Source organism: Pipistrellus hanaki (genome assembly GCF_964339955.1).
Source record: "Pipistrellus hanaki genome assembly, chromosome: 7".
Classification (NCBI taxonomy): Eukaryota; Metazoa; Chordata; class Mammalia; order Chiroptera; family Vespertilionidae; genus Pipistrellus; species Pipistrellus hanaki.
The window spans coordinates 18,778,944-18,803,166 of NC_140509.1; the positions used below are offsets into that span (position 1 = coordinate 18,778,944).

Sequence of the window (24,223 nt, forward strand, 5' to 3'; positions counted from 1 at the left end):
TTCCACAGGTTATTTTTCAGAGTTGGCTAAAGAAAAAAATAGTTTATTACAGACAAGCCCATGGCCAGAATCCACCTACCACCTCTTCAAACATAGTCCCTACAGTTTTTTGCAACACATTTAGGACAATACTTCTTGCTTATTCTATCTTACTCCATGAAGAGAAGCAACAGATGTCTATCATCCTACCTAACATGATCCTTCATATACCATTGCATCTCTTCTCTTGAATTACTGAATCTAGCTGGCATGAGAAGACCACTATTAAAACTACACGAACAGAAGGTAGACAGCTACCTGTCAGGGAAATTGAAAAATAATGTTATGCATCAGGCAGGGAGTTAGACTAAGAACCTTGTCCTCCCACACACATGCACACACACTGTATATGCTTATCTGGTGCTATGGAGGAGCTGACTGATACCAGTTTACAAGCTCATTGGCAACCCCTCTTTCCAAAGCCATGTTCAGTGACATAATTTGAGGATATCCCTCAGTTTGGGGGTTCATTATGATTTTAGATCTTTTTCTATTTTACTTCTGGAACTTCTGTTGCCAATGGAGGATAATGCTTCTTGGAATTTTTCTGTCTCACATAAGTATTTCTTTGTTTGGTTTTTGCTTTTGAGGAATGAACAGATACCATTAGTGAAGCTGTGCCTATTTATCCCTAGGAAGTAGAGTTAGGCAATTATTAAAGGAAAAGGTAGGCCAAAATTTCCATTTGAACTCTTCTTTACTTTTGCATCACAGAGGCAGGGGGTGCCTCATACTTTGAACACTGACACATTAAGAGCAGTTATATAGGTAAAAACCGAATGTAAGCACTACAGGAGAGGATATTAAGCAAGATCTAAGAGTCAAGGTGATCAACATGAACATTAACCTTTTCTTTTCCAAGAGAGACAGGAAGGAAGAAACAGAAAGCTTTGGGTAACAATGAATCAAAGACTATGTCCTGAATTATTCCAGATTCTGGGAGTTTGATCTGGCTTAGTATAACATCATGGAACTATAAAAAAGTATTCCCTATCTTTCAAGAATTGGATTAAATAAAAGTTGAGTAAACTTTATTTCTTTACCAGACATTTGTTTCTCAGAAACATAATAACTATAGTATTTTATTTAGCTGGTAGCATGTTTATATGTTGTTTTGTAAATCACCAAAGTAAAATAGAGACTTCTTAAAGACAGCATGTATTGAGCATGTCAGGCACTTACCCTGTGAGATGAATAATACCATTATGCCCTTTTACTGATGTGAGAACTGAAGCAAAAAGGGTGGAGTAACTTACCAAAGGAATGCACCTAGGAAGTTGGGGTAGGGGGAGCTATGTCTTGTATCTACAAATGATTCTTAATTAATTCTCTATTCTTCAGATTTAAAAATTTATTTCAAATATAATCATATGTCTTGACTTAATTTTATGAACATCCTATAAAAACTCAAAAAGACTGTTTCACCAACCTATAACATCTTTTCAACTCTTCTAATTCCCCCCACACTCAATATAGTCAATAACTGAAAAAAACTGATTTACTGTCATTTTAATAAGTCTATGACAACTGAATGAGCTAGTGAGTACTATAAACCAATAATAATAATAATTCCCAGATGGTAATTTTGTGGGTTGACTTCTCATTCTCTTTATTACAAGTCTCTATATCAATACTTCTAGGACAAGAAAATAATTGCAAATGTAGATTAATTACTGATTCAACAGGGGTGAGGTAGGGGCAAAGTAGAGGAATAATCAGTTGCTAAATAAATCATCTGGTCAGCTGATAGTCAAAAAAAAGCAAACACCCAGAGACATTATGAAATGACAATCTTAAGTATTAGGTGTTCCTATGAATTTTAGAAATAAAGACTGGAGATAGCACTTTAATCCTGGGTCTTATGAAGAAAATCTGAGTGCCATGGGCTCATCATAAACATGTCCTAAGAGAGAAATGGGCACAAGGGCCCTAGAGGAAGAAGGTTTGGGGGAGTCCACAATTTCTTTTACTTATATTCATTTATTCAATACTAATTTTATTGAATCATTATGTTTCAAAATGGCATTAGGTATTATAATACAAATACATTCAAACAATAAAAACCCTATTCTTACACTGCATACCATCTAAAAGAAGAGATGGGAAAATTTTTTTAATATATTTTATTGATTTTTTACAGAGAGGAAGAGAGAGGGATAGAGAGTTAGAAACATCGATGAGAGATAATCATCGATCAGCAGACTCTTGCACACCCCCTACTGGGGATGTGCCCGCAACCAAGGTACATGCCCTTGACCGAAATTGAACCTGGACTTTCAATCCACAGGTCAACACTCTATCTACTGAGCCAAACCGGTTTTGGCAAGATGGAAATTTTTTAAAGCTATGTAGGGCCTATGAGTATTGGTTAGTGTGAGTTATGGAGCCAGCACACAGCAAGGCTATTGAAACATGTACAGAAAACTCAGAGTTTACCAGAGAAAATGACTTTCATGCTGAGTTTCATGGAAGTTGAACATTATGAATTGAAAAGCACAACGAAGGTGAGTGTGGCTAAGACAAAATGCAAGGAAGGAGGGCAGCGTGTTGAGACCATGCTAGAATTACAAACAGGAAACAGGTCATAAAGGGCCTATCAGATGCTTAAAATGTTGGGACTTTCTTTTAAAGGCACTGAGAAAACTTTAAAATTTCAAACAGGGGAATGAATGAAAAGCAGGACCAGATCTGCAATTATAAAGTTCAAGGATGGGAGCATAGCAAGATGGCAAGCTAATAAGTGGTTGTGATTATACAGTGAGAGGTATGGTGGCCTGGACTTGGGGAAGAAGTTGGGAAGGACAGAAGTAAAAAGATTCAAGAGGAATTTCTGGGAGAGGTAAAATGGACTGTAATTAGTAGATGACTTATAAGTGAAATAAGCATTTCTCAGAATCCCCAGGGGGAAACAGCTCTGTGGATAAAGACCATAAAATTGAGTTTTGGCAAATCAGGTTTTAGATGCCTATTAAACACTCTAGTGAAAATATTTAAAGCATTGTTGCTCAAGAGAAATATAATGCAAACCATTAGCACAAGTAAAGACATAATCTTAAATTTTACAGTAGCTATATTAAAAAGTGAAAAAGGTGAAATTAATTATAATATATTTAACCCAGTGTATCCAAAATATTATCATTTCAACATAATCAATATAAAGAAATCATTGAGATCCTTTACATTCTTTTTTCATAGCGAGTCTTAGAAATGTGGTGTATAATTTAGAATTGTCATATCTCAATTTTGAATGAGCCATATGTGGCTACAATATTGGAGAGAGCCAATCCTAAGGGCAGTTGGATTAGTGTGTCTGGAGCTCAGTATAGCTGTAGAGATTAAATGAAGAAAACCTGGAAGCATCAGTGAATGTTAACTGAAGTGGAGAAATAACCCAGATCACCTGGAAAGAGTATGACTTAAGAAGGAAAGCTCCTCACAGAATCCTAAGAAATACCAACACTTAAGAGACAAGGAGGGAAGCTTATAAAGGAGATCTGGAAGGAGTACACAAAAATACATTGGGTGGTGAAGGCCAGAGGCAGGGGTGGGCTAGAAGAGATCAAAGGGGCAAAGAGGGGACATATGTATCAGTTTTAGTAAAGATTTAAAGTAAAATAAATTTTAAAAGAACAGCTCTAACTGACATGTAGGGGGAAAATATTATTGGGGATAGTATGCTCGTTCCATGTAATTATCCCTGTGCAGAAGAAAACATTTATCTAAATTCAGGGATAGATAAATATGAGCATTATGTTAGGCATGTCATCATTATAGAACCTCTGGAGAAAATGAGACACTGACATATTTTTCCAAAATGAAGTTCTGCCTTACATTGGTAGGGCTAACGCTGTCCCTGTCTTATCAGGAAGGGTGAGCTGGGCAGATCAGATTGGTAGAAAGAGAAGCTAGGAAAAGAACACAATCCAGAAAGCCTGTGGCTCCTACAGAAAGCCTGGTGAGTAAGCGAGGGAACAATGTAAGCAGCTCTCATGAATGTCAAGTTTGTTGGCATTTTAACAAAGCATAAAACTAGACTCTACCCTATAGAGGTTGACAAGTTTTTATTCACTTAAATATTAAATGTAATATTTAAGTGAAGAAGTATTTACATGCCTGTCAACCCAACTGCTAGGGTGGAGTCCAAGGAAACTATAAAACAGGCTGCCCCACAAATGTGGGTACCCACCTGACTTAAAAAAGGTAGTGAGGGGCAGGGACAGAAGGTTGCCAATGTCAAACAAAAAGCTAATAGTGAAACTTGACCATAGAGGGAAACTGCCAAGGAAAAAATTCCATTCCAATCATTTGGTTGTTCACAAAAGGAAAAGGTGGTGCCTTGTTTACACAGCTATGCCAGGCCACACTCTGGGACCTCACAGTGAGGGAGAGGGTAAGAGTGGAAAGTGAAGACAGCAGGGTGCATGTGCCATATCAGATCTCCATCAGCATGCAACCCCAAAAGATCATGACTGTGAGAGCTTTGTAAATCAACTCTTAGGGTGCTTGCTCCAGGGCAAGTAGCACAACAAATTAATCCTGTCTCCCTGAAATGCAACAAAGTTTGTATCCACGCTGAATTCAAATTGCTCATTAGCTCTGACATATTCCTAATGAGGTTATAATGCTCTGGGACAAAGATCAAGTCACTCAGCACAAATGCAAGGGATAGAATCATAGAAGGATAAGGTTAGAAGGACCTGAAGGCAGTGCTTCTCAAACTTGCATATAAATCACCTGAGGGTCCTGATTCAGGTTGTCTGGGGCAGAGTCTTTGATTCCCCTTTCTAACAGAACCCCGGGGGATGCTGGTGCACTTTGACTAGAAAGTTCCTAGAGAAGATCTAATCCAATCACCTTATCCTAGAGGTGGCGACTCGAGCCAAGAGACATAACTGAGTCTTCCCTGGGGGTAACTCAAGATAGTTGGGCATCCGTCCATAGACCTGTGGATCAACCTGACAATTTTTAATATAATCATAGAGAGTAGAGTGACCATCCTGGTTTTCTCAAGACTGAATGAGTTTCTAGAACATGAGACTTTCTATTTTAAAACCAGGAAAATCCCAGACAAACCAAGACAAGTTTTTCACCCTAGTAAAAGCCTTTTGAATCAGCTTGGGATATTGTTTCAGGATTATTATTATTTATTTATTTATTTTACCTTGTCAGTCCCTAAGTGCTGCTAAGGTAAGCACCTAAGTGTCCTATCCTAAAGCTCTCCAAGAACAGATGCTCAGTAAGATTATTTCTGTAGAGTCTTCTAACACCAGCGCTAAATGCCTCTATAAGACAGTGCCCCAATAGGTTTCAAAATAAGGCATAAAAAAGGAGTTTAAAGAACACAGACAAATACATGTCATAGAAGCACATAATGTTCTTTTTAACTACACAAATCCATTTTAATTTTCCTCATTTGAAAAAAAAATGCACCTAAGAAATAAATCATTAACTTATGTATATGAAAACACTCATTAAAACACCTTTGGTAAACATCACTAAAATAACAATAAAAATCAGGATGCATCTGTGAGAATTTTTTAAAAGTCATGCTCTGCACAATCAAAATGATTAAAAATTAAAATATATCCCTCCACATTGCTATTTTACTCACTGGAATTGGGCCCATTAACATTACATAGAGTAATACACAGTCTGGACAGCAAAAGTAGAAAAAAATTCAAATTACTAAATGCTAGCACTGTTTTTATTATGGCTTTTAAAACAGAATGTCAATATACTGATTCCATAGGCATTTAAAATGCAGACTGCAATATTGACACATTGACTCACTCTCTAGCTTAAAAAAGATGCCAACATGCTCTAGATGAATCGCTTGACTTAGTATTCCTGCAGTTAGAACACTTAAAAGAAAGGAAGGAAAGAAGTGTGGTTAAATATACACAATGCATTTGAAACAGGTAAAAGAACCTCAGACACTCAACAATCATTACCTGGAAATTAAAGAGGGCAGAAGCAGCCCTATTATGCATTATAAAGATCCCAGCTGCTGACTTAATGGTAGTTTGACTAGTATAACCAAAGAGTCCTTGCTCCAATATTAATAGGAAATGTATTGTACAAATCCAATAGTTCATAAAATTAACAAGGAAAATGAACTAGGGTGAAGCAACTTTGCAAGTAAAAGGAAGGCATCAGCAATTGCTTCCCTGAAGCATATGAAACACTTAAAAAGAGCTTTGGGTGAGTTAACATGTGTAAATGAGAATGGACATTATTGGAATTTTTAATAGTACTTTTAATTTAAGTGCATTTCACCCAGACAGTGTGGCTCACTAGTTGAGTATCGACCCATGAACCAGAAGGTCACGGTTCAATTCCTAGTCAGGGCACATGCCCAGGTTGTGGGTTGTGGGTCATAGATGTGCGCAGGAGGCAGCCGATGGATGTTTCTCTCCCATCATTGTTGTTTTAATCTTTTTCTCCCTCTCTTTTCCTCTCGGAAATCAATAAAAAATATGTTAATTTAAATACATGTCAAATTTTCTGTTGGTTGCAAATTTTTTTTCAAGAGGGAACTATTAGCTCAAAATGTCAATAAGAGGTCATGGACTATGAGTTCTGGTCCAGTGATATTGAAAGTTAGCTGCCATTTGAATCAGTCTACAGCTACCATAATCATAATCTTATGATGTGACAGCTGTCAAAATTATTCACCATCACTTGTGTAGAACTAAATACTCAAAATAGAATCTAGAAAACAATTTCTCTTTTATAAACTTCAAGATCACTTCTTGGCCCTTTGGCTAAGATTAAGTGTATAAACCTTAACAGCCTGAATGATACATGCATGCTCATTGGTAAACTGAAAAGTAAAGTTAATTCAACTTACAATCCAATAGACATACGATGAAGAAAAACATCTTCCCCACAGACACTGCCAGGGACAATCTGACTGAATCTGGCATTGACCAAACAAAAATCTGAGAGGGTTTCCGTAGAAGCAAGAATGTGACTTCCATTTTTCCCAGACAGAGACCCATCCAAGTCTTCCAAAATTGCCGCATGAGGAAATGGAAATGCTACCATGTTGGGAGAGTTTGTAAACTTTAACTGGTTGGTCTTCACAGTAAATCCACCTATGAAATGGAAGATAAGAGTGTTACACAAGGCACAGAAAATTATTACAATAAATGGCAGCTGAATTTGCTGGGATATATTCAGTACTTTAAATTGCATATTTATACAGTTTTGTTCAAGAAAAAAAAATCATGAATGCTTAGTGTATGCCAGGCTCTGTGGTATGTACTGGAGGCACAGTGATAAACAAGAGCAATATTGAGATTGCCTTCATACAGTCTGCATTTTAGGGCAGTGATTCTCAACCAGGGGTCATTTTGCCCTCCAGGGGACATCTGGCCCTATTTGGAATCATTTGGGGCTGTCACAATTATGTAGATGGCAGTGATATTGACATCTGGCGGGTAGAGGGAGGGATGCTGATTAACTTCCTTGATGCACAAGACATCCCCCACAACAGAAAACTATTCAGCCCAAAATACTAATAGTGCCAAGGGTGAGAAACTGTTCTAGTGGGAAATAGAGACACGGAACACTAACTTACTAATTACCAACTATTAAAGGTGTCTTGGTTTAGTCTTTCCATCTGTCTGCTCCAGTTCTTCTGTGGTAAGTTTAACCCCGCCTCTTCTAAGGTTTATACTTGAAGGATTTAGCCTCAAAAGCAACTTTCAATAGTGTGGACCAAGAGTAACAGTAACACACATTTTAAGTATTAGCTCTATAGCTCTACGTCTTACCATTCTGTCTCTCACACCACCTCCATGTGATTTGTCAGAACTGCCACTAGTCTGGTTGCCCGGGAAGGAACTATGCAGTGGTCTTCTAAATCACACAGCCCTGTCATTAAAATCTTTACATTAAGCACATTCTCTCTGTACTTATGTGACTATACGTCTTTATTATGTACATTGTAAAATACACAAAAAGGAAAATAAAAAAAGAATAAGATACAGATAAATAGAAGCCCTGGTGCTTTTTCACTCTGCATCCCAGTTGGGTCCATGCAGTGAATTAAGTCCCACATTCAAGACTCCATGATTAACCCTTGGCAACTTCTAAAGTTTATCTCATACCACAACCACCTGAAACTACAATTCAGTCCTATTGGGATTTTAATTTATTTTATTTTATTTTATTTTTTTGCATATGCTATTCCTAATATTTAGAAATTCTTCTCGGCACATTCTCACTTGCAAATATCCATTCACCTTTCAAAACCCTGCTTAAGAGTCATCTCTATGGCCCTGGCCCGTGTGGCTCAGTTGTCTGAGCATCATTTCATGCATCAAAATGCCATTGATTCAATTCCCAGCTGGAGAACAAGCACAGGTTACTGGCTGATCCCTGGTAGGGGGCATGCAGGAAGCAGCTGATAGATATTTCTCTCTCCCTCTCACTTCCTTTCTCTCTAAAACCAATTTTTTAAAAATATTTTTTAAAAACAAAGAGTCATGTCTCACCTCACCTCCTTCTTTGCTCTTTTTAAAAATATATATATATTATTGATTTTTATTTTTTTTTACAGAGAGGAAGGGAGAGGGATAGAGAGTCAAAAACATCAATGAGAGAGAAACATCAATCAGCTGCCTTCTGTACACCCCCCACTGGGGATGTACCAGCAACCAAGGCATATGCCTTTGATAGGGATCGAACCCAGGACCCTTGAGTCCTCAAGCCAATTCTCTATCCACTGAACCAAACCAGGTAGGGCCCTTCCTTGTTCTTTTCACTTTACCTTTTTCAGTTTTCTAGGCTGTACTCATCGCACTCTAGTACAGAGACCAGATTAAACATTTTACTTTGGGACCTAGATCAAGAGCTCCTGGAAGAGAATAGCTGTGTGTTTTTCATCTTTGTACACCCCAATTCCTTAAGCAAACCTGGAATAGACAGTTTTTAAACAAATAAACAATATGACTTAGCAAGATTATGCAGTGAGAAGGAATTAGAGCTAATAAGAAATAGAGTGCTTTTTTATGTCTTATAAATGATGTGAAACAATGAAGCTTTAAAGAATGAAGAGTTGAGTTGAAATGAATGTCATAAGTTATATTTATTCCTATTATTTACCATTTTAAATCAAATGCCACCCAAATAAACACAGTCTTTGGCTCTGCTTATACAGAAGGAGGGGGAGGGGGGGAAGAAGTAAAGTAGAGACTTACTGATTATTCATTTAATTAAAAAAACAAACAATTATCTAAATTGATGATTCAAACCACAAGAGCATATTTACTTGAATTACATGGTTTGGCTGTTTACAAAGATCAAATCAACTAGATTGCTCCCCACTACTTTTCACCTTAGCCCAGGAGTCCTCCAAGGTATTTCTCACCACCTTTGAGATGTGGTTAACAACTGAACAAAAATTCCTATGGTTCTCTGTGCAGACAACAAACCTTGGGCTGTTGAAAAACATAAAGTACTAAATTCTGGCTCTTTCAGTAAAGATTGCATGTATGTTAGTTTATATTCGTATGTCTATCCATTCAACTTTATCTGCTGATTTAATCAATGAGCCTTATTAGGCACAGGCTACTAGGTACTAATGATGAAACTGCCTTTGTGAAGCTCGGAGTCCAGCAGAGACAGTGTCATAATTATAGTGTGATAGACGTCATCACGAGAAAAGAATGGGGAGCTAAGGAGCCATATTGAGAATACCTGGCCTCCTCTAGGATTTATTTTTGGTGATTTGAGCAGCAGTTTCTACTGATACAATTTTATAACTGAAAGAAACAATGAGTCACAAAGGCTTTGCCACTAGTTATCATATTTACTTGAGTGTTGGCCTTATTTACTATTTGTCTTATCTATTCAATCAACTTACCCTGTCCTCGGGAACAGCCCGAACAGGTTCTGATGGACACGCAGTCAGTGCGATCAAAATTAACAAAAGTTGTGTTAGATACCATCAGTTCCCATCTTTTGGGAGTTTTGATCCCTGCTGACATACACAGGCTTTCCTATGATTCACAAGGGGGAAAAGAAGGTAAGAAAAAGAAGAGAACTAGTACAATTTGTAATGCACAAATAGAAACAATTAAGAGGGTAAAAAGACAAGCTACAGACTGGGAGAAAATATTTACAAATCATATATATGACAAAGGATCACCATATTTTTATGAGAATGATAAGTAAAAAAATTGTGATGATATCAAATGTTAATGAGGATAAGGAACAACTAAAATTCTCATATATTGCTGGTGGGAGTAGAAATTGACACAGCCACTGTGGCAAATAGTTTGGCATTTCTGATCTAGTTAAACATACCCTTATCATACCGCCTAGTAATTCAACCCCTAGTGTTTACCTTTGAGAAATGAAAATTATGTTCAAAACTGTCAAACCTCAGAGGGAAGGCAGGGGAGGGGAGGGGAAGAAGGTAGAGATTAACCAAAGGGCTCGCATGCATGCATATAAGCAAAACCAATGGACACAGACACAAGGGGGGTTAGGGTATGTGCTTGGTGGGAGGAGGAAAGGAGACATATGTAATACTTTAATAAAGAATTTTTAAAACGAAAATTATGTTCATATAAAAACTTTATGTACATGGCCATAACACTTTCATTTGTAAGTATAATATCAGGAAACAACTCAAATGCCCTTCACAAATGAATGAATAAATAAACTGGTATATCCTTATAGTAGAATACTACCCAATAATCATAAGGAATAAAATATTGTTTTTTGCAACAAGTTAAATAAATTCCCTAAGGCATCTGGGAGTGAGAGAAGCTGGTGCCAAAGGTTTCACACTATCTGATTCCATTTATGTGAATGATTGCTGAAAAGACAGAAAATAGATAAGTGATTCCCAGGGGTTGATGTGAGAGGAGGACATGGATACAAAGAACGGGCTGGAGGGAGTTTATAGGGTTGATGCAACTATTCTGTATCTTGATTGTGGTGGTGGTGGTTACACCAATCTATACATATGTTAAAAAATGGACATTATACATAAAAAAAAAGTTAGGCCCTTGCTGGTTTTGCTCAGTGGATAGAGCCCATAGACTGAAGGATCTCAGGATCAATTCTGGTCAAGGGCAAGTACCTCAATTGCAGGCTCTTACCCTGGGGAGTACAGGAGGCAATCAGTCCATATGTCTCTCTCACATCAACGTTTTTCTCTCTCTCTCTGTTTCTCCTCCTCCCTTCTACTCTCTCTAAAAAGTCAATGAAAAAAAATATCCTGGGGTAAGGATTAACAACAACTACAAAAAAGTCAGTTTTAATGTATGTTAATAAAAAAATTAAAATTTGAAAACCTAAAAAAAAAAAAATTGCTTCCAGGATTAAACCACAAAATTTCTTCAGCAAACTCCATCTAATCAAGTTGTTAGTGCTCCATTGTACATTTGAGGGTCACCAGAAATTTTCAGGGACTTCCAACAGGAAAGAGTGACAGAAACAAACAGAAGAAAAACAGTAGAGACAAAGCCAGTATAGAAATCAGAAGAAAACTTAAAATATCACCATCAATAACCACAAAGAAATAAATATTATATATCCATGAAACAAGAAGAAGCCAAAGAAAAGGAGGTGGGGTCAGAAAGGAAAAGAGAACGAAAATAGAAGAACAGAAATAACAAATTCAATAAGAAAAAATTACAAGGTAGCCTAAAATACAGTTGGGAAATCAGAGAGAAATTTAAGATTAGAAAACTAATTTAGGAGGTCCAATATCCAAATAATAATAGTTTTCCCAAAAATAAATAAATAAATAAATAAATAAATAAATAAATAAATAGGAGAGAATTATAAAATTCTCAAAGAAATAAGACTGAAGGTTCTCACCCAGTGCCTAAAACCATGGATAAAACAAAAAGCCACACAAGGTACATCATATTGAAGTTTTAAAACATCAGGAACAAGGACAAGATCCTAAAAGTGTCCAAAAAGGAAACTAAAAGGTTATACATAAAAGACCTAGAATTAGCCCCGCAGGTGTGACAGTAGATTGAGCATCATCCCATGGCCCAACGAGTCCCCTGTTTGATTCCCAGTCAGGGCACATGCCAGGGTTGCGATTCAATCCTCAGTAAGGGGCATGCAGGAGGCAGCAGATCAATGAATGCTTCTATCTCTCTCTCTCCTTTCCTCTATTTAAAAATAAAAAAAACAACAACATATTTTTTAAAAACACCTAGAATTAGAGGACCTTAAAACTATTTAACCTCAAGACTAGAAGCTAGAAAATACTAAAACATTGCCTTCACAATCCAGGACTGCTGGCTCCCAACTGCTCGCCTGCCTGCCTTCCTGATTGCCCCTAACCACTTCTGACTGCCAGCCTGATCACCCCCTAACCCCTCCCATGCCAGCCTGATTGATGTCTAACTGCTCCCCTGCCAGCCTGTTTGCCCCCACCTTCCTTTCTCTGCCCACCTGGTCACCTCTAAATGCCCTCCCCTGCAGGGGTGATCACCCCCAACTACCCTCCCTTGCAGGCCTGATGCCTCCCAACTGCCCTCCCCTGCTGGCCATCTTGTGGTGGCCATCTTGTGTTCACATGGGGGCAGGATCTTTGACCACATGGGGGCAGCCATCTTGTGTTTTGGAATGATGGTCAATCTGCATATTGCTCTTTTATTAGATAGGATAGAGGCCTGGTGCATGGATATGGGCCAGTTGGTTTAACCTGAAGGGTATCTCAGATCAGGGTGGGGGTTCCCTTGGGGCATGGGGTGGCCTGGGCGAGGGACCTGTGTTGGTTTGCAGGCCATCCATGCCTCCTGGCGACCCAAGTGGAGGCCATAGTATCTGCAACATATTTACCTTCTATAATTGAAACTTTATAGCCTGGAGCGGAGCCAGGCCTCCTGCTCACTCTGTGGCCAGCAGCCATTTCTGTTTGGATTTGTTTACCTTCTACAATATAATTGAAACTTTGTAGCCTTGAGTGGGGGCCTAAGCCGGCAGGGACAGGCAGAAAGTTTGGCTTCCTCCATTGCCTGGGAAACCCAAGCCTCCTCCTGCTCTCTGAGGCTATAGCCATCTTGGTTGGGTTTATTTGTATACTCGCTCTGATTGGCTGGTGGGCATGGCTGGTGGATGTGGCTTGTAGATGTAGCAGAGTGATTGTTAATTTGCATATTACACTTTTATTATGTAGGCTAAAACTTTTCATTTAAACAGTGGAACAAAATACTATAGAAAAGTAATACATAAGATGTGAAGATAAAGAAAGAAAAGTGTTTGAAGTCCTTGCATTGCTCAGGTAAACTTTAACATTTTTTATGTAATTTAGATTTTTGAGACAAGCAGGCAAGTTAAATTTTTAAATCCAATGGTGAACATAATTATATAGAATGAATAACTTTAAAATGAATATATATATATATATATATATATATATATATATATACTATTCAATGCAACACAAATCAAGTCTAAAAAGTAGAGAAAAAGAAACCATTGCAAACAGGAAGTACAAAATGAGATGGTAGAAATAAATGCAAATGCATGGGAGACATCAGTGTGCGGATGGTAATTGAAATCACTAGAGAAAATGAGTTTCTCCTAGGGAGAGCAAGTATATTGAGATGAGAAGGGCCTCTAGACCAGACTTTAGAGAAACAAAAAAAAATGAAAGGTCTAAATTGAGAAAGATAAATCCACCAGTGAAACTGGGAAGGAACCCCCAGTGAAATAGTAGGAAAAATTAACTAAGCCCATTTGCATCTGTCTGAATAAAGTGAACATACTGTAATATATATCCAAAAAAGGATATTATTGAGAATTTGAAAGGGGGTTGGTTTAAACAAACTGAACAACCAAACTAGGATGGACAGTATAGTGATGATAGTGATGACAGAGTGTGTCACTTTGTCTTATATATTAAAGCCACCCTCACTGGAAATTATTCTACTCATCTCAATATAAAGGTAATATTGGGTGTGAGAGTATCAACGTATACACTAACCAGAGGCCCAATGCACAAATTCGTGTAAGGTAGGCCTTCCTTCCCCCAGGTGCCAGCCCCAGTTTCCCTCTGACACCCAGGACCCAGGCTTCCCTCTGGCTGTTGACAGGCATCTGGGACCCAGGCTTCCCTCAGAGCCTGGCTTTGTCTGGAAAGACATCCGGTCTAATTCGCATATTACACTTTTATTATTAGAGACTCGAGGCCTGATGCATGAAATTCGTGCATGGGGGTGGGGGTGGGGGTGGGAGGGTCCCTCAGCCCAGCTTGCACCTTCTCCAATCCAGGACCTCTTGGGGGATGTCTGACTGTCACCCCTCTCACAATCCAGGACCACTAGCTCCTAACTGCTCACTTGCCTGCCTGCCTGATTGCCCCTAACTGTCCCCCACCCCCGCTGGCAGGTCACCCCTATCTGCCTCCCCTGCTAACCTGGTCTCCTCAAACTGCCTCCCTTGCCAGCCTGGTCATCCCTAACTGCCCCCTGCTGGCTTGATCACCCCTTACTATCCCCTCCTGCTGCCAGGTCACCCCCAACTGCCTCCCCATCGGCCTGGTCACCCCACGCAGCCTGCTGCTCAGTCTTTTGGTCAATCCCTCACTAACCCCCCTGCTGGCCTGGTCACCCCACACAGCCTGCTGTTCAGTCATCCATCTGATTGTTTCAGTCATGGTGGCCTCCGGCTTTTTATATATTAAGATATGCTAGTTATAGGCAAAAAATAATAGTAATTCTTTTCAATGATAACAAGGACTTCTAGAAACTAGTGCTTGTTTTAGAATATGATTCACTGATAATAGTGTGCCACCCATTATATGTGGGTGGAAGGTCTAAGAAAAATAGACCAAATTCTTGGAAATCTTATTACCTAAAGAAATGGCAGGCTCAGAAGATGGAAGCTAATATCAGTTCCACAACCACAGAGGTCATATGTCTCTCTCTCTCTCTCTCTCTCTCTCTCTCTCTCTCTCTCTCTCTCTCTCTTTCTCTCTCTCTCTCTTTAAACAATTGACACAGTTTCTTATGTAAATAAAATCTTCCCAAATAAATCTAAACATTATTGTGTTAAATAAAGATTCAGAGATATGGCTCTTGTTTGTTTTTCACCCTAGAACTCTACAGAGCCTATCTTGTGTTAAAATATGACGTGAAATTCAGGGGGTGAGAGATGTGATAAACAGTGTTCCCTAAATATTATTAACCTAAGAATTTCCTTTTCTTAGACCCTCTCTTGGGGCTAGTCTTCCATGGAAAACACTTGAGGAAATATTGACATAAGTACTAATACGTGCTCATTGCCAAAGCTATTTTCCATGTGTAACTGAGAAAATATTTGACCAGGAGTGGGAGGATATCCAAGTGGTCCTACCTCCACACTACTAGGCATGGATCTTAGGCTTTCACTTGATTTCCTAAAACCCCCATTTCTTTACCTGTAAGTTCAAGAGTTCTAATTAGATTAACACTAAGGTAATATTTAGCTCTAAAATGGTTTAATATTTGGATGCCTAACCAGGATCTAGATCTCCCCTAGAACCAAGTGTTTGACATTTCCCATCCAAAGACTTTTCTCCTGCACTTACTTGTTAGGAGACTAAGAGGCCCTCAGCTGTATTGCAGCCCCAGTGAATCCCATTTCAGGGATATGGTTATTTTTATTATGTCATGATAACCATCCTTTTGTCAAAATTTATATCTTAATTTATGGCACTCACCCATTGATTATGATGTCTACTTAGCACCAATTAAGATGTTATGACATTAATTTACCAGGACACTTACTCAGCTTGATGGACATTTGATTTTTAGTATCTCCTCAAAGGTTATTTTGGAAACATTTAAGAGCCTTCGAACTATAGTATGTCAGAATCTAAATCTGAGTCCCATCTTCTCTTGGAAACTATCAGTCTTTAAAAAAAAAAAAATCCTTTCTCAATGTAATTCTTTCAGAGAAAAGGAAAAACTGGCAGATATTCCCCTCATGGAAAGGATGGCTCAAAAGAGGTTTAACTAAATAAGTTTGAGAATTAAACATAGAAAAATGTAGGTTAGAAACAAAAGGATTTTTTAAAAATCTTAATACTTATATCTAGAGCTGCGAAATAATTTCCAAGGAAGTACAAAAGTCAATAATTATCATGTAAATTTCAACTGGCCAAAGCATTCAGGAACAAACAGAAGAGAATGCTCTTTCCTTGGTTCTCAGAAGCACCTTAGTTCCCTTCAACCTGTGATTATTATGGCAACACTTATGCATGTACCTCTTTCAAAACAAGAACTGAGGGGACCCATTATAGGTCTGAAGCCTTACTGAGACAACCATGGGCTTCCCTGGAGGAGAAGAGGTACTTTTCTTCTCCTTGCCTCATCTACAGCATGGTATCCTGGCCTTGCAGTGCCACAGATGTGGTCTACAGTCTTATGTTTATCATGTAGAAACCAGAAGAAGAAAGAAGGGAGGTGGGAGGAGGGAGGTGGGAGGTGGGAGGAGGGAGGTGGGAGGTGGGAGGAGGGAAGAGGGAAGAAGGAAGAGGGAGGAGGGAGGAGGGAGGAGGGAGAAAGAAGAAGAAGAAGAAGAAGAAGAAGAAGAGGAGGAGGAGGAGGAGGAGGAGGAGGAGGAGGAGGAGGAGGAGGAGGAGGAGGAGAAGGAGGAGGAGGAGGAGGAAGAGGAGGAAGAAGAAAGACAACAGGCAAAAATGGAGTCACTTTTGCTTAGCCAAGTCACCAAACCAAAGCTAATAATTAACCTAACTGCAGTTTCAGCCTCTCTCAGGAATGGAATGTTAAACCAGTCGGAAGTTTCCTGAGTATCACTGGGAAGGCAAAATCTGCTTGGTAAAACCAATGCCCTTCCCTTTCCCAAAAGATTACCTGGTTTAAAAATAATTCTTCCTTTTCCTTTGCTAAGAACTCCCCTGTGTGTGTTGGGAGGGAGGCAGGGTTGATTGAGCAAATGAAAAAGAGGGGTGGGGGGAGAACTCATGGGCAGGTATAAAGTGGATAAATGGAGATATGGAAAAAATAAAATAAGGGGGGAGGGGACTCCCCTGCACACCCTTTGCCTCTAAAAGCCTTGTGTTTTGTACAACCACTCAGAGCTTTCTTTAGGTAGGAGACTTCCCTGTTCATGAATCACTTAATAAAGCCAATTAGATATTGAAATTTACTTGGTTGTATTTTGTTCTTTAACACTACACTTAAGGAAGTATTAGGGAATCATATAGGAGGTAGTACACTGTGGTAAACAATGTAAATTTATATTACCTATTTTGGGGGGAGCACCCTAAATAGAGTAGTAAGGACCCTATGAACAAAATGTTGCTGTAGAAACTTGACAAACCATAGTGCAGAGAGACAATATGAAATCATGCTATTCTATAATTATTGTGAGGTTAGAATAAACCAACTTTAAATTATTAGATGTGTTATTTAATTGGTATGGGTAATAAAGCTACATTGCAACCAAATAAAAATTCTGCAAGCTACTCATGATTTTTATGATTTATATTAACTTATAACATTGAATCTTTGTATATATTTGAATTTTATTATAAATACTACGAATTACAAAGAAAAAGCTCCTCTAACTTTTACCAGTTAAATAATAAGATTCACTGAAGAATGCTATTAAAATTACATATCCTGGGTCACCAGGGAGCCCCCATCACATAGGATGCTGTTTAGATGGACAGTCTAAAACAACCACACTTAGGTACTTACCTTGTGGGCAAAATGACCAATGAGTAAGCTGTCAGTAACTAAAGTATTTGCATCACTTTCCAAGATATCAATTCCAAAATCTCTGCATGAATAAACTTGGAAGTTTCTCAAGTGAAGATTGCTACCTCTAAAAATCTGTTAAAAACAAAACAAAACAAAAACTCAGCATATGCTGTGGCAAAGGTCTCAGGCTTGGCTTTGCTGGCAGATTTCCAGTAATTTCTTAATTATTAAGTATAAATAAGCATATTTTTGCCCATCAATATCTGCACAGACATCCCAAAGTTGCCATGAGGTCAGCACTAACTAGTCCTCTTTAGTAACACCCCCTCTATACTTTTCATTTCTCCTCATAATAACTGATACATTAAAAAGGTCAGTGTGAATTCTTCACATTTCTAAAATAAACTTGCCATTTTTAGATATAAGTTCTTTTCATATATGACTTGCAGATATTATTTCCCATTCAATCGGCTGTATTTTCACTTCTTGAAGGGATCCTTTGAAACATACATTTTTAATTTTTATAAAGTTAAACTTATCTATTTTTCTTTTGTTTTTTGTTTGTTTGTTTTTTTGGTACCATATCCAATGATCTATTGCTTAATCCAAAATCATAAAGGTTTACTCCTTTGTTTTCTTCTAATAGTTTTATAAATTTTGCTTTAATATTTAGGTTTTTGGAGCATTTTGAATTAATTTTTGTAAATAGTGTGAGGAAAAGATCCAAATTTGTTCCAGCACCATTTGTTGAAAAGATTATTATTTCCTCCATTGATTGGTCTTGACATCCTTGTCAAAATTCAGTTGACCATCGTATGGTGTATTTCCGGACTCAATTCTATATTATTGAACTATATTTCTATCTTTGTACCAATAGCACACTATCTAAATGTACTATTGCTTTATAGTATGTTTTGAAATAAGAAAGTTTAAGTCCAGCTTATTTTTTTTCAGATTATCTTGGGGGAAGTTACTTTTAAAAATGTCTTGCTATCCTGTTAATTACTTTCCTTTGCTTTACCCATAAAAGTGAAGTTCCAAAAGAATTCTTAGTATTTGAACTTTTAGTGCACAAGAGTTTAATCTTTAAGGATAGACATTTTTTTCATGAATTCAGCATTCTGGTTACAGAACTTGAGAAAACTGATTTTAATGATTTCCCTCTAATATTTTTGTTTCATTGGGTTATTTCCTCTAGAATACGGCTATTAAAGAACACAGAGATACAATTTAAGCTTCTGCAAGGCATGATTACCTCTCTGAATAAGAGGGCACTTAAATGTTTCTACTAGATTCTCACCCCTATATTTATAGTGCTTATGGGAAACAAGGGACATTATAAAATTAAATGAGAATACTAAATAAAATTGCAATCCCTGGGTTAACTACCCTAATTATATGTTTTGGGGATTTTCCCATCCAAAATTATTTTCCTCCTGTTGGATATATAAAGTAAATATCTAATGTGTTTATTGTGACTTAATTTTACATTTTTATTCTGTTTCCTGAGTGCCCTGTCAACATATTTCTTCATCTATGTATGCATTTTAGGCTCCAGATTTCTAAGTGTATGTAATGTTCTCTGTGTTGCACCAAATAGTGACTGTGGATAATTTTATATGTTGCTGATAACAGTGTACAAGCAAAGCTGACCTGTAAGAAATCATTGAGATAATGAAAGGTAAATGACTAAATGCGAACTTGTCTCCCTTTTGAACAAAATAGAAGAAAATCTGACTCATTGAGAAAAGTAAACAAAGCACTCTGAACTGGAATTTTTGGATTCCAATGATAAATAGATTATAAAGTTTTTATCTAGCAGCAAATGCACAACATTTGGAGTCTGGACTCTATACCTGATTGTGCCACTAATTATGTGAACATTAGCAAATTCATTTGCTTTCTAAGTTTTAATTTTTTATATCTAAATAGGCATGATAAGGGAGAAATGGACTACTTTTATTATCCCTTCTGGTGGTAAATCTTGATGGTAATTTTGATGTTCTCTATTACAGCTGCTTAAAAGTCTCTATAAAAGAAGTCAACTAACCCTGATGTAGTAACTAGTAATTTGTTCATTCAACAACTATTCCATATACACCTATAATGCTGTTGGTTCCTTAAAACTATGATGATATTACAATGCTTTCCTCAGCAGCAACTCATCTCCCTTTATATAGCCATCTATGTATATAAAAGACTAAGTGACCATTTGACCAGCCCGTACATATGATGTGCATTGACCAACAGGGGGCAGACGCTCAATGCAGGAGCTGCTGAGCTGCAGTGACTTGGCAGCAGCAGTTCTCAGGTGATGCACCCTGGAACCAGAGAGGAGGGAGTCTGATTCCTCCAGGGGAGCACTATTCCACCTTCAGCCATGGGTGCATGAATCAGTGCACTGAGCTACTAGTGTACAATAAATCACCATGAGAAAACAACAGTTTTAATAAAAATTAAAAAAAAAAGAAAGAAAGAAAGAAAGAAAGAAAGAAAGAAAGAAAGAAAGAAAGAAAGAAACTAAAGAAACTTACCTGCACACCACCTGCACTTCCCCAAACCCTAAAGTTTTGGAGCAGGGTGGGGCCAGTATCATTGTTCAAAGGTGGCTGAAACTTAGGGTAGACAAAGAGCCCACATCTAGAAAGTGAAAAAAATAGTAAAATTTAGTCAGTTTCTGTGTTTCAAACATCCTACTTTCTTCTCATTGGAAAAAAGTAAAAGTAATGAATAAATTCTCCCCCTTGCTAGGAAAGTAGATACTCTCCAACTTTTGTTCTCCCAGAAGGGCCTTACCATTTTAGGGTTCTGTGTACTTTCTTTGCTCATATCCCAGAACTGATGAGAGCTGCTAGATAGAAACTTCATAATCTTAATGATAATTTCATGACACATGTACTAGTCCTTGCCTCAGCTTCAACATGGCATAACAATTGTTTTTAATCCTTCTCATTTTCCATTATAGCAGTATTTCTATCCTATTATCATGGAAATATTTATAGCTTTCAACTTCTGGGTTCCTACTGTATTCCAGGGGTTCTCTCAGGTGCATGGCATAAGCTCTAATTGACACATCCAACTTCGAATGTAGATAAATTTCCATTTTACAAATAAGGGATCTGACTCTAAAAATAAATAAATAGATAAGCAATTCAGTATGAGTAAAATCAGGATTTAAATCGGGATCTGGCTGACTGAAGTTTGTATTTTTCCCACAATTCTCAAATTCCCTACTCTGCCTTGTTTCCCATGCCCTTGACCTTAGTGGATGACATTACCCTGTACATAACAGACTTTCGACAGTTCCTTCTCATCTCACAGTGTGCCAGTAACAAGTGAAGAGCCTCTTCTACAAGGTTCATCTTCCCACTCAGTTCCTGAGCCCAGGAACTTGAGCCTCCCAGGGACTCTGTGTTACCAGTTGCTTCTTATCTCTTGGAAGTTTAATTACTCTCTCCATTGAAATCTCCTCTGGCCACAAAAGGTAAATTTTGTCTTGCTGCCCTCTTAAGTGATTGCCTTTTCCATTTTTCCTTCCTTCACCACCAAACTTGGATGGTCCAAAATGGTCTGCAGCTGCATCATCAAATCTCATATGAATGTTAAGTTATACCCTCTCAGGAATTTTGTACAAAAACAATGCTAAACCATAAGCCTTATACCCAATATGTTGATTAATTTCCTTAAAGTTACCTTGTACAAGAATGTGCAATATTCCCAGTGAAGGAGAGAAGTGGAGCTTGTGATGTTTGGTTGGTCACAAGATGGAAAAAGTAGCCAAACCCAGCAGCACACACTGTGTTTCCCTACGGAAATTAAGGGTAATTGAATAATGGTTACTACACATACAACAAAGTTAGTGGAAATGAAGCCTCATATACGTGCTCATCCTGATTTTTCTTTCACTTCCTGCCAAGGAATGTTGACATTTTATGGACTCATCCACTCTTTGCTCACCCATTCCCCATACTCCCACAGGAAAAAAAATGTTCTCATACCTCTTCTTCCAGGCAGCTCAACCAGACTGTAATTTGCCCACCTCAATAACTGGACTCTTAGGTTACAGGGTCTTTGGAAATGTGCAGTGAGAAATTTATTTACATAATCTAACCCAAGCTCTTTGGTGTATGCAAGCATATACATGTTCCACCAGGAACACCAACACATGTGGGTGCACACACGCTCACACACAATGCACATAGAACCAAGCAAAGTCAATATGGAAGAAAAAAAATGAAATAGGTTGTTTTAAAACCACCAGCATTCAACTCCTGCCTCATGCAAGAGGGGTAACCAATACACCAATGCTCCAATCCCTGGAGATAGCCAGTTCCTGAGGAAGTGTGAGTAAGGGCCAGCACTAAGACTGGAAGCCTGGCCAGCAGGCAGCAGCCAGGACCCGATGGGGCAGCCAGCACTTACTGAGATGATCAACAGTGCTGTTTCCTTCACTTTGGCTGTTATTCACCATGGGTCCCAAGGCTTTCTCACCCTGGATATTTGCAGTTAGCCAGTCACTCCTCATTTTCCACCCAGTTATGGAACTATTTTCTTCTTTTGTGGACAAGGGACCCATTCCCTTCTGGATTCTGAACATTTCCCCAATTTCCTGAGGCCATTTGAAATTCTAAACACATGTTTCATCTACCACATTGCATTCAGCAAAAGTGACTTTTGGGTGTCATTGAATGTGAAGTTGAATTTTACTACTGAAGATGCTAATGTGACTTCAAGAACCAGGGCCATTGCTAAGACTCCAATTATCTTAAGGAGGCATAGTCCAGAGTGGTGGCCGACAATCGGATGATTTTGTTCTTCAGGGAGCATTTGGAAGACTCTAAAAGTTAGAGGGATGCTACTGGCGTTAAGTGAGTTGTGACCAGGGCAGCTTCTCACAACAAAGAATTATATGACCCAAAATGGTGCTACTGCCACAGTTGAGAAACCCTGGTCTACAGTCTAGACTGAAAGTATGTACTCTCAAAATAATTCACACCTACTTTCTAGTATCCTATCTAGTATCCTCCAAATTTTTATGGAGATATCAACCTAAATATAAAATCATGGTTAATTACAATGAGATTGCTTTAGCAATCATTAGCAGGAGGATATTAATATATTTTATTTTTAAAAATGTATCTTTATTGTTGAAAGTATTACATATATCCCCCTTTTCCCTCATTGATCCCTTCAACCCTACCCCCACCAACTCCCCAGGCCTTCACTGCACTGTCGGGTAATACATATCTATATCTAGATATAGATATATAGATAGATATAGATGATATATAGATATATAAATAGATGATATAGATATAGATGATATAGATAGATATAGATATAGATATAGATATAGATATAGATATAGATATAGTATATAAAATGAAGGAATATGCAAGTTTGTCTGAGACACTGTCACATCATGACTGTTCACTGGGTGGGTGGGGTGGAAATCCAGAGCGATTTCGCCACACCCAGGCAGACTCCCAGTGCCTTCAATGCGCTTTGAGGGCCAATTGAAATACTATATAAAAAAATGAGGAAAGAAGTGAGAAAGAAAAGGAAGGTTGAGCAACACAAAAGAAAGATTGGAAGAAACCTGTAAACCTATTGTCACTTAAATAGGAAATATAGTCAATAGTGTTGTAATGACGGTATGATGCCAGGTGGGTACTGGAAATATTGGGGAACAATTTGTAAAGTATATGTCTAACCATTATTCGGTAACTAATATAAAAGCTGAGACTAATAAAAAATAATATTGAATGTAAAGAAATGAAAATAGGAGTGAAATTTTTATAAATTTCAAAGTTTAAATAAAGTCTGTAAAGGAAAGAAGAGGGAGAATAAAAATAGTGTATTTTTTGTCTTTTCAGTACATGAAAAAGACAGCTGTCTTTATATGGTGCTTTTTTACTTTTCTAAGTCATTATCTCATTTGATGTTCAGGGCAACTTAAAGACAAGATAATTATTCCTTCCACTATTCAAAAAAAAGAAATCTTGGTGTCTGCCCCAATAATTCAATCTTAAAATCCTTATTGTAAAGCAGGGTTAGTGAAATTTTCTGTGAAGTGTCATATCTATACTAATAAAAGCCTTAGGGGTGATCAGGCCATTAGGGGAGGGCAGTTGGGGGCGATCAGGCTGGCAAGGGAGCAGTTAGGCCTCAATCAGACCAGCAGGGGAGCCGTTAGGGGGCGATCAGGTTGGCAGGCAGGCAGGGGAGTGGTTAGGAGCCAGCGGTCCCAGATTGTGAGAGGGATGTAGGCTGGGCTGAGGAACACCCCTGCACCGGGCAGAATTTTGTGCATCAGGCCACTAGTATGCATATAAGTTCTTTGATTAATCTCTTCCTGCCACCCTCCCCGTACCCCCATTCACTCTAAGATTCCTCAGTCTGTTCCATGCTTCTACTTTTCTGGATCTATTTTGTTCATTAGACTCCACATATGAGTGAGATCATGTCTTTCTCTGATTGACTTATTTTGC

At 38.1% G+C, this 24,223-nt stretch overlaps 1 protein-coding gene across 1 annotated transcript in view; it reads right to left on the reverse strand.

Moving 5' to 3' along the window:
* Window positions 1–24,223, reverse strand: part of PKHD1 (PKHD1 ciliary IPT domain containing fibrocystin/polyductin) — a gene marked incomplete at its 5' end in the record, with an annotated part of 385,387 nt that overhangs the window by 187,386 nt on the left and 173,778 nt on the right. The window contains 5 exons of the mRNA XM_084889432.1: window positions 6,890–7,136; window positions 9,911–10,046; window positions 17,730–17,864; window positions 20,267–20,372; window positions 21,426–21,538. Coding sequence (XP_084745558.1) covers window positions 6,890–7,136; window positions 9,911–10,046; window positions 17,730–17,864; window positions 20,267–20,372; window positions 21,426–21,538 — 737 coding nt within the window. The remainder of the gene's footprint in view (window positions 1–6,889; window positions 7,137–9,910; window positions 10,047–17,729; window positions 17,865–20,266; window positions 20,373–21,425; window positions 21,539–24,223) is intronic.